The 11,176-nt window shown below is 49.8% G+C and overlaps 1 protein-coding gene across 1 annotated transcript in view; it reads left to right on the plus strand.

The window, feature by feature from the left end:
* Positions 1-396: 396 nt before the first annotated feature.
* Mtor (mechanistic target of rapamycin kinase) overlaps positions 397-11,176 on the plus strand; it is a 111,632-nt gene continuing 100,852 nt past the window's right edge. Inside the window, exons 1-8 of the mRNA XM_075946393.1 lie at positions 397-498; positions 3,313-3,488; positions 4,078-4,186; positions 4,797-5,029; positions 5,671-5,871; positions 7,084-7,218; positions 10,816-11,091; positions 11,175-11,176. The exon at positions 11,175-11,176 is cut by the window's right edge and continues 107 nt beyond it. Coding sequence (XP_075802508.1) covers positions 3,327-3,488; positions 4,078-4,186; positions 4,797-5,029; positions 5,671-5,871; positions 7,084-7,218; positions 10,816-11,091; positions 11,175-11,176 — 1,118 coding nt within the window. The 5' untranslated portion in view covers positions 397-498; positions 3,313-3,326. The remainder of the gene's footprint in view (positions 499-3,312; positions 3,489-4,077; positions 4,187-4,796; positions 5,030-5,670; positions 5,872-7,083; positions 7,219-10,815; positions 11,092-11,174) is intronic.

An 11,176-nucleotide genomic window follows, 5' to 3' on the forward strand; every position in this document is an offset into this window, starting at 1 on the left:
TTTGCCGTCTGCAGTCATTCGAGGGCGTCAGACACTCCTTCTCAGCATCACGTCGGGCGCGGTCCCCAATTTCTACCCAGCTCTTCAATAGGTACGCGCGGTCCCTAAACACGGGCGCCACACGGTCACAACTCACACGGAGGGGAACCGTAGTAGCGACGCACCGGATGTGTGCGTGGAAGTGACCGAAATCAACTCACAACTGATTGGTTCTCCGGAAAAGTCTTAAGCTTCTTTCGCTTGCCACTGGCCGCGTGTTTTGTCCATTTGAACAATCCCCGCCCCGCCAGAAGCCGGTCCCGAAGCTCCACTTTTTCATGAGTATTGGTGAATGTTCCTGCCCATCTTCGTTTTCAGCCAGATGATTGGCTGTCGGGCTTGCGAGCCCGCCTTCCCCTCCCGGGCCCAGAGGACAGCGGGGAAGGCGGGTGGTGGGACTGGGGGCCTGAAGCGACCGGCTCAGGCGGCAGCAGCTGAGGCGGTGGCCGAAGCCGCGCGGTGAGTCTGGGGCCTGGAGCCGAGCACCTGCGGCCGGCGGGATGTCCAGACTCACGGCCAGTCTGGGCCGTGCTGGGGGAGGCCCGGGAAGCCGCCCGTCTGGACCAGGCAGCGCCTCCACACCAGCCCCGCCACCGGGGCGGCCCGCACTGCGCCCTCGGGGAGACCCCCGGGCTGGCCGATCTGCTCCGGGCCTGCCGTGGTGCCTTTAGGTCTCATGCCCAGTCTCGGTCACCCCTCGAGAACCACCTACAGACGGTGGAGCCTGCCCCTGGGAGCTGCAGCCTCCTAGACCGGGGTCAGCCCCCTACACCGCACCTGGACACCTGTCGGGGACCCAGACCTCCGAGCTGAGCTGGGTTCCACCCTCCGAGCTCACGCTGTGTCTGCCTCGCCCGTGTCCTCACTTCTTGTTTCGTTTCAACCTTTCAACGTGAACTTCTCTAAGGCATGACCAAAACCTTTGGGATTCTGTGACTCCAGGTAGTTACGTTGAATCCAGCCTGGGGCAGCTGTCTTGTAGGGAAAGCCTAAAATGACGCTCTACTTTCGTGAGAATAGAAATTTCGTGTCGGCCTCCCTCCTGCTGCCTCGTGTGTGTACACACTTAGGAGTGGTTTCTTCCTCCCTAAAAGGGTCTGCTTCCTTTCGTAGTACCTTTTTTTCTAGACAGCAGTGCAGTGTTTGAAAGTTTTTCAAAACCATTTGTTTCGCGGTTTATTTACCCATCTCCTAGAGCATGACCTTGAACTTCTGTTCCTTCTGCCAGCACTTCTTGAGTGCTGGGCTTAAAAGTGTGTGCTCTCCTGCCTTGGTTATGTGATGCTGGGGATATCAGGAAGTGTGTTTGTTTTTAGTGTAATCTGGCAGGATGGGTGTGCATGTCACTTCCATGGCATTGTGAGCTAGCCTCCTTTTTATGGTCCCCCTGAATTGTAAACTCACTGGGGAAACAGCACAGAGTTGAGCAATGAGTGGTCCCTTTCAGCTCACAACTCTAATCAGTTGCCCCTTCCTGTCAGGGTGGGTTTGTTTTGGAACTGCCTTCCCAACCCAGTGAAAGCCTGTCCCTCATGAAATGGTGTAGTACTCGTAGATATCCTTTTGTATGCTTTAAATCATGCCTATGTTGCTTTTAATGTCAAATACAACATAAAGCGTTGTTATACCGTATCATGTAGCAAATAATGACAAGAAGCCTGTGTATGTTCAGTGCAAACTAAGGGTTCTCCTGCCCCATTGTTTTTCCTTTTCAAATTTACACTTTTTTATCAGGGGAGGCGTGCATGCACTGGTGTGCACCTGGAAGTGAGAACAACGTGTAGGTGTCAGTTCCTTTCTACCTTGTGGGCCCCAGGGATCACACTTGGTCATCAGTCTTGGCAGCAAACACCTCTACTCGCTGAGGCGTCTTGCTAGCTCCCTCATCCGCAGCACATTCTGTCCACGTTTGGTAGAGTCTGCAGCTTCAGAACCCACGATGAGAAGGGCCAGCTACACTAGTACTGTGTACAGCAGCCTGTAACCACATGTAGCTCGTGAGCACTTGGGGAATGATGGATTCAGACTGAGGTGGTTAAAACTGTGGATGTTGGAAGCTTAGTCTCAGAAAAGAGTGGGGAAGATATCAATAAGTTTATATACCAATAAAACTTCAAATAATAGTTTTTGGGTTATTGGGTTGAGTACAATGTAGCAGTGTCACCTGTTTCTCCTAATTTGAGTACTAAAATATTTAAAATTTCTTACAAGGGGGGCTGACCATATCCCAGGACTTGAGAGCACTTGTTGCTCATCCAACAGACCCCATTCGAGTCCCCAGTGACCTTGTCAGTCAACTCACAGCTGCCTGTGGCCCCAGCATCAGGGGCTCTGTTGTCTTTTTCTGGCCTTGCCAGGCATCTGCATACATGGGTCATACACTCAGACAGACACGCATATATAAAAATAAAGCAATAAGTAAAATTACTTACGTGGCTTGTATTACGTTTCTTTTGGGCAGGGCTGCTGAAGGATGATCATGACTCCTTTCAGCAAATGGTGCTCTGAGGAAAGGACATCCCAGCCTTAATTCTCTCGCTGCTTCTGGCACCTGACCCTGGACCATGTCCACAGTGATGCTAACCACGAGCCAGAGCTGTGTGCCGCACTTTCCGGAAATACTCTAAGCCCGTTAGTTTTCAGCTCAACCCACAAGTCAGGCACTGTTGTCCTTCTATTGCGGTGCTGTGGAAATTGAGGAATCTTGACTGTCTTAAGATACATGTATGACTTTGCAGCAGAATTCAAGGCCAGATAGTTTTCTCTTCAGTCTGCCGTCTGGCCCTCTAGAAACCTGCACCTGTCATGAGTGCGTAGAGACCTGTGCTAGTACTAAGGCCACAAATACATGGTTTATAGAGTACTGAGAGATGGGTTGGGCTAAGGCTTGGCTGATGGAATGCTTGCCCAGCACACACAAAGCCGTGGGTTGGAGTCCCAGCACTGCATGAAGTGGACATGGTAGCACTCTTAAAATCCCAGTGATTGGTGGAATCGAGATAGCAATTCTAGGCTATCAGTTGCATAGTGAGTTCAAAGTCATGCTGAGAATATAAGGCTGACTAAAAAACAAAAATAAAGGGGCTGAGAAGATGGCTCAGGGGCAAAGATGCTCGTTGCCAAGACTGGCAATCTGAGTTGTCCACGTCGAGGAAGAAGAGAATTAATTCCTGCAGGTTGTTCTCTAACTTCTTATGTGCTGTGGTGTGCACATGCACGCCCAAATAAATAAAAGGGGGGAAAAAAGATACTGAAAGATGTTCTTTTCCAAAGAACCTTAGGGCAAGATGCTGGGGACAGGTCCCACCACGGCCACCGCCAGTGCCGCCACTTCTAGCAATGTGAGCGTTCTGCAGCAGTTCGCCAGTGGGCTGAAGAGCCGGAATGAGGAGACCAGAGCCAAAGCGGCCAAGGAGCTGCAGCACTATGTCACCATGGAGCTTCGAGAGGTTGGTCTTGTGTGCTTGGGGTCAGTCTTTGCTGGGTTCTGGGACCGATGTGCCATTGCTGGTTGAGATTGCTGCCGCAGCTCAGTGATATTTGCAAGGATACCAGCTTTCATGTTCTGAGAGCGTGTGGGTTCCCATGCAGCGATTTCACATTTCTGTGATTTGCTCATGTTTGTGGTCACAGTTCGGTTCTTTATTTTATTTTTTATGATGTTTTCCCCTAACACCAGCCCTTCAATTCTTTATATCTGTCAGTGTTTGGGAGAGTTGATGGTCTGAAACTTTCTAAACAGAGACCACAGTTGAGGTCAAAGACACTGGCCTGTCCACCCTTGTGCCCCTGGGATTAAGATGATTTTAAGACAAGCTGTCCTATAGAGTAGAGAATCAGGAAGTAGTTGCTAAATAAACAGAGAGGTCATGTAATCAGTTGCTCTTCACATTAAAGCTATGGAAATGGGGAATAGGTTTGCCTTTGGTTTGAACTGTACCCGCCACCCCTCCATCCGAATCCGAAATTGCCAGCTGTTACCACTGTGGTCACCAGTGGGAAGGTAACAACCTGTTCTGTTCACATCTTCCCTTGCAGATGAGCCAAGAGGAGTCTACGCGCTTCTATGACCAGCTGAACCATCACATTTTTGAACTGGTTTCCAGCTCAGATGCCAATGAGAGGAAAGGTGGCATCTTGGCCATCGGTAAGGACAGAGTTTCTGGTCGCAGCAGCCCTTAGGGACACAGGACAAGTCATCTCATGTTCACTGTACCCTGTCTGTACTTGCTGAGGGGTAGCATCTAGTTCGTCTTTGTTTCAAAAGAGTGTCAAGGAGCCTGTGGTTTTCAGTACTTGTATACCGAGTGCCGATTCTAGAAGCCCTGGGATGCAGGCAAGACACACTCTTAGAGGTAACAACCGAGTCTCAGAACTGGTTTGCCGGGTTTGAGACTAGAAACCAGGTTTTCATTCTTTTGCCCCAGATTGCCTTTGGCAGGTCTGGTGTCACACAGAGCAGGCTTTGTCACAGTGGGGCCCACACATACCAAAGTAGAAATGGCTGCTATTTGCCTGAGGCTGGTCACAAACCCTGTAAATTGTCATTCAGTCTGAAGAGTTTTCTCTCCTGGAAGGAAGATATGCAGATGTGTTAAAATGGCATAAAGAGCCAATCTCCTGGTTCAAATGAAAAACCTCCTTCTTACATGTGGAAATGCGTTCAGTGTGAAGTAAGGGCTCACTTGCCAGCATTCAGCTCCAGGCCACATGCATCCCAGAACGCACCACATGGTCACCTTTGTTTTCTTTTCTAGCCAGCCTCATAGGAGTGGAAGGTGGAAATTCCACCAGGATTGGCAGATTTGCCAACTACCTTCGGAACCTCCTCCCCTCAAGTGATCCAGTTGTCATGGAGATGGCTTCCAAGGCCATTGGCCGCCTTGCTATGGCTGGGGATACTTTCACTGCTGAGTACGTGGAGTTTGAAGTGAAACGAGCCTTGGAATGGCTGGGTGCTGACCGCAACGAGGGTCGGAGACACGCAGCTGTGAGTGCCTATAGGATTAAGTCCAGGCAGGCCTGGGGAGCAGTGGGCACTGTTTTGTGCTTTGCTTCCTTCTGAAGCTTGTTCTGGGAAAAGGATTCCGGGGTATGAGATGGGAGAGTCGGTCTGGTTGAGAAAACATCTGGTAGTGGGTGCAGTGGAGCTGGAAGCATCCCCAGCTGCTTTCCAGTTGGTTCAAAGAAGTAGCACAAACTAACCCTGGCTAATGGCTTTTTCGTTCACAACTTTGTAGCAGGGCAGCCTTACTAAAGACACTAGTCTTCTCTGAAATAAAATCGTAACAAAATTGAATATCAAACATGTGTTTTCATCCAGTAAATATTTATTGACTCTTCTGGCTTGCAGGTATAGTTCTAGGCTGTTAGCTTAGTGTTAAAGCATCAAACCCCTGTCTGTTTGGGTGTGGGTTCAGATGGTGCCAGCATTTTTTGTGTCAGCAGCCAGGTGTAAGCACTGAGACAATTGGTTGGTCTGCCTCTGCCTCTCCTGGCACCAGGCTTTCCCAGTTAGGAGGATGAGGCTTTGCTTTGCATTGCAGGGAGACACACCAGGATGGCAGGGGAGTGTCCCAGAGAACAAAAGTTCTGGTAGCAATAAGAGTTGTGTTTGCCCTTCTCTCCCAGGTCCTCGTTCTCCGTGAGCTGGCCATCAGCGTCCCCACTTTCTTCTTCCAGCAAGTGCAACCCTTCTTTGACAACATTTTTGTGGCCGTGTGGGACCCCAAGCAGGCCATCCGAGAGGGAGCCGTGGCTGCCCTTCGTGCCTGTCTGATTCTCACCACCCAGCGAGAGCCGAAGGAGATGCAGAAGCCTCAGTGGTACAGGGTGAGGAGATGGTTCCATACCAGCCAATAGCAGAGCACTATTGCTTGGGGATCGTGGCTGGCCATGGAGCCTCGTCACAGTTGTTTGGGCCTGCATGTTTTTTTTCTCTGTTCACCATGAATCACTGGTTACTTTATGGCACTTTTGTAGTAAAGACACATTGGTAGCCACACCATTATTTTATGCATTCCTAAGAATGAAAATGTGTCAGTTAGACTATGATCCAAGGCCTCTGGCTGTGGCCGGCACACGTTTATAATCCCAGCACTTGGGAAGCTGAGGCAAGAAGATAAGAATTGGGGCCTGACCATGAATTTGAGATCCTTCTGCCTCTGCCTCCTTAGTGCTAGGATTACAGGCACAAACCACCATGCCCACTTTTGTGCTGTGCTGGGCATTGAACCCAGAGCTTCCTGCATGTTAGCTGAACACTGCCAACTGAACTATATCCCCAGCCTCTGGACCACGTATTGGCCAAGTGCCGCGGCTCACACCTTTACTCAGCATTTGGGAATCAGACAGGCCATCCAGGTTCACATAGTAAAACCCTATCTCAAAAACAAAAGCAAATAATGTTTGATAATTGCAATTTTGCCAGCAGTGCCCACATCATATTTGCTTCAAAATATAATTAAACAAGATTAAGATTAAGTCCTGTAAACAAACAGAAAAAGACTTCAAGGCCGGCCCATCTGGGCTACCTGAAGAAACACTGTTTCAAAACAACAATAACAAAAAGAAATAAAGTAATATTTGGTATCTGCTGCCTTCACATCAGGAGCTGTTAAAATGTAGAAACTGGGTCTGTGAGTCAGGGAATGCAGCTGCTACTAGTTTGCAAAGGGCTAGCTCCCTCCAATCCAGCGTCCTGAGCCCTGGGCCCTGGGCCCATAGCTGCCGCCAAGGAAATGGACTTCACAGGAGTTCTAAACATGGGAAGAGAGACCTGGCCTGCCTTCTTGCCTTAGATGTATGACATTAGACAAGTCACTTAATTCCTTTGGGCCTGTTTTATGTAGCTGTTGGATGTGACAGTGGCATTTGACACAAAGGCATGAGCCTTGGAGCTAAATTAAACAAAAGAGCTTCTAAGTCAGTGTGAGTGCTGACACACGGCACTAGCAGCCCCTGGATTGCCTCTGAACCTCGTGTGTGTGGGGGGAGGGGGGGAGTGCCTGTGTTGTATCCTTGAACAGCATCCTCTCTCTTCAGCATACATTTGAAGAAGCAGAGAAAGGGTTTGATGAGACCCTGGCCAAAGAGAAGGGCATGAATCGAGACGATCGAATCCACGGGGCCTTGCTGATCCTCAACGAGCTGGTCCGCATCAGCAGCATGGAGGGAGAGGTGAGCCACGGTCATCTGGGGACTGGGGGCCAGGGTCCTGTGCCGCTGCGCCAGCGGGCAACAGATAAGATCATGGCAGGACGCTCTGTGAAAACCCATGAAGCAGGCAGCAAGATCGTGGGGATGGGGTTGGAAGGGTAAGTGGAGCTCAGGGCCTGCCTTCCCTGAGGTGGCGCCATCTTCCTGAGAGGCGTGTGATGTGAATGAGGCTGGCAGCTGGCTGGGAGCTGTGTTCTTGGCTGAGGTGGGAGAGAGTTTGCCATGGGAAGGATGGTTGGTATATTGTGAGCGGAGGAGAAAGAGGAGATGGTGTCAGAGAGGGAGTGGGGTCCAGTTAATAGGCTCACTGTTTGTGGTCAGCAGTTTTGTTCTTATTGTAGGCACAGACGTCAGTGTTATACACGGGATTCATAGGGTGTTAAGAATTTCTGACACCTGCCCGCTTGTGGGATCAAGTGTGTGGCGAGGTGGGAATAAAGTCAGAGTTAGGAGTTAAGTCAGTTAAGGTGAAAGGGTTTTGTTAATGTTAAGGTGGAAGGATTTTGCAGCCTATGAGAAAACAGGAAGGGCTAAATCTACGTTGGCCTGAATGAAAAAGAGAAAAAACACACTGGATGTCTCTTTGTCTTTATGCGAGGCCATTTTGAGGTCCTTATGCCAAAGGAGGTTATGAGAGGAGGCCTTTGTCATCCAGGATCAAGCAAGCTACAGCATCTTTGCCTTCTGTAGTTGCCATGAGCAGCCCATGTGGCCATGGAACTCTGAGCAGCACCAGGGCCTGTTGGATCAGCTAGGCTCTTGTAGTTGAGGTCACATTCTGGTGGCTGCCACAGGGGGCTCCTAGAATAGCCTGGCTGGCTTCAATTAGATGTAGTGACATAGATACTGGGGAGACAGGATGCAGGATATGTTGGAGTAAAACTCTCCCTATGAGACTTCCTGGGAGGATCTGTTGGTGTGGAATTTCACCCAGGGTGCCCTGACTATGGAGAGTGGTTGTGTGTGTTGTATCGGGGCAGCACATGGAGTGCAGGACACGTTTGCCTCCACTTCTGATGCTGTGTTTCACATAAGCCTCCTGTTCCTCCCCTTGCACAGGACTGTTCCCCGTTGTGCTGGACTTGAAAGGTTTATAGTTTGGTCTTGTTTTGGTTTGTTTTTTGGATTCTCAATACAGGGTTTCTCTGTGTAGCCCTGGCTGTCCTGGAACTGGCTTTGTAGACCAGGCTGGCCTCGAACTCACAGAGATCTGCCTACCTGTGCCTCTGGAGCTGAGATTAAAGGCCTGCGCCACCACCGCCGGCTGAGAGGTTTCTAAATGTATATAAAGGGCTCAGCGTAGTCTCTGATATCTGGTGGATATGGTGTAAGTGGTAGCACTCTGAAATTTCTCTACCTGAGTCCTACTGTAGTCCAGACAGTTCTGGGACCTTTGTTTCCTCCCAATGAAACAAGATGATGTCACCTAACACATGAAGGTGTCAGCAGTAAGTGAAAAGGTTCTCACAGAGGTGCTTTGTGAGTTACAGGTTCCTCCTAAAATGTCAGGATTATGCCCATTCTGTGTTCTCCTGCTCACCAGGTTTTAGTGGGGAACCTAGTGTGTACCAGCGATAATGAGCCCTGAGAGCCAAAGCAAGAACGGAACAGATCAGGCCGTGTTGTAGCCAGGGAGAGCGTGCCCGTGTAGATGAAAACACACTGTGATGAGCTGTATGGAGTTACGTGCTATGGAGTGAAGAAAACCCGATGTGTTTGCACACAGTTGTGAAGGGGGTAGGCAGAAAGCCATTCCAGGCAGCTGATGGGCCCGTGTGAAGGCCCAGTGCAGGAGCATGCCACTCCAGGAGAGCAGCCAGAATGCTCCTGTGCCTGGGCAGGTGAGCAGGAGAAGCTCTGAGAATACCTGGGTCTGGCCAGGAGGATAGCTCAGGTTGTAGGAGGCCATTGAGTGGACTTTGTGTGCAGTGGTAGGCTATGGTAGACGTTGAAAAGAAAAGTAACTTAAGCAAAACAAACGCTTGTTTTAATGTATTTATTTGTGTGGGTGAGTGTTTGCTTTCGCATGCATGCACATACGTGTTTATGTGCTTGAGGTTTATGGAAGCTGTAGTATTGCTGAGTACCTGTCTTTATTACTCTGCATTTTTTTTTTTGAGACAAGGTATCTCACTGAATGAGATCTCGATGGATCTCAATGATTCGGCAAGACTAGCTGCCCAGTGATCTCTGGAGCTCCTGCCTTGACTTCCCCACCACTAGGAGTGCAGGCACATGTAGCCATGCCCAACTTGCTATACAAGTGCTGGGCATCTGGGCTCAAGTCCTCCTGTTTGTGCAGCAAGCACTTAACTGGCTGAGCCATCTAGGTCCTTAACCCCTATGGGTGGCTTTAGACTCATGAGAGCCCTTTGTTGAGAAGGGATTATCAGAGGGCAAAGGGCTGAAGCCGCAAATTCCGTTAAGAGGGAACTGCAGAGCTGTCAGCATGGCTCGTTCGGCAGTACAGGAGCCTGCTGGCAAGGCTGAAAACCTGGGTTAGTTCCTCAGGACCCAGATGTACGTGGGAACCAATTCTCACAAGTTATCGTCTCATTTCCAAACACACAGTGTAATAAGAGACATTTAAAGAGTGGAACACGACTGCCTTGGCGGAGATCTTTGAAGCTCTTCCTAGAGCTATAGATTTCCAAGAAGTGGCTGGACTCTGGATGTGGGATAGATTGGAAGGAACAGAAGTCAAAGGGTTTGGTTTTGTAACTGGGAGAATGGAGTTGCTTTGCACTGAGATAGGAAAACAGGATGAGGAGAAGGACGTGGTTTTGAGCATAAGTTTGAGACACATGTTGGGCATCTGTGTGACCTAGTGAGTAGTTCTGGGGAGAAACCTAGTTAAGAGAAATGAATGTGGGGGTACTAATTTACATCATGAGACCGGGCAAGAACTCACATGACCTGGTGTAGATGAAAAGAGATGGATGGGGTCTGTGAACCTGAAATTGAGAAATTCAGAGGAACCATAGGAGACAGGAGCAGCTGGGAAGGAGGAAGACAGGCCAGAGGGTGTGGGGTTTGCAGAAGTAACAAGGATGGTCTCATGCAAGAGATGACAGTGTATCAGATGCTGCAAATAGAGAAGAGGACTGGGGTGGTCCTTTAGGGACTTTGGTAAGAGTAGCAAGCCTTCCTGGGAAATGAAAGTGTGTGTATGAGAAGAGCTGGAGGCTGTTGGAGGATGTGTTGGGATGCCTCCCTTCAATAGAGGACAGACCAGCACTGCAGGCACCCTTATTCCATGCCGCCCCCAGAATGAGGATTCTGAGAAAATGATTTGCCTGAGTAGAAACTCAGCTTCAGGAAAAGAGATCAGAATGTTCTTTGCAGGGTATCAGCATTGGGCTATCTTCCCTTTCGCAATTCAGCCTTCTTGAACCTGCAAGGGATACTTGGACGTAGGAACTCCAGGCTGGAGGTTTCTTTCCTGCTCAGTAAAAGGTGGTCTTTTGCCTAATGTTATCCTGCAGACTCACTGTGTGCAGGGTAAATGCTCCTCATAAGCCAAAGTGACTGTATTTTTCCCTCCTTGGCCCTGCCTAGCGTCTGAGAGAAGAGATGGAGGAAATCACTCAGCAGCAGCTGGTGCATGACAAGTACTGCAAAGACCTGATGGGCTTTGGGACAAAGCCCCGACACATCACCCCCTTCACCAGTTTCCAGGCTGTGCAGCCCCAGCAGTCGAATGCCTTGGTGGGACTGCTGGGGTACAGCTCCCACCAAGGCCTCATGGGATTCGGGGCTTCCCCCAGCCCTACCAAATCCACTTTGGTGGAAAGCCGCTGTTGCAGGGACTTGATGGAAGAGAAATTTGATCAGGTAAATGGCAAAAGGCCTTTTCCTTCTTCCCCACATCCCACACCTTCCTCTCCTCTGCCAACCCTGTATCCTTCCTCTCTCAGGT

This window comes from Microtus pennsylvanicus, chromosome 13, assembly GCF_037038515.1.
Source record: "Microtus pennsylvanicus isolate mMicPen1 chromosome 13, mMicPen1.hap1, whole genome shotgun sequence".
Taxonomy (NCBI): Eukaryota; Metazoa; Chordata; class Mammalia; order Rodentia; family Cricetidae; genus Microtus; species Microtus pennsylvanicus.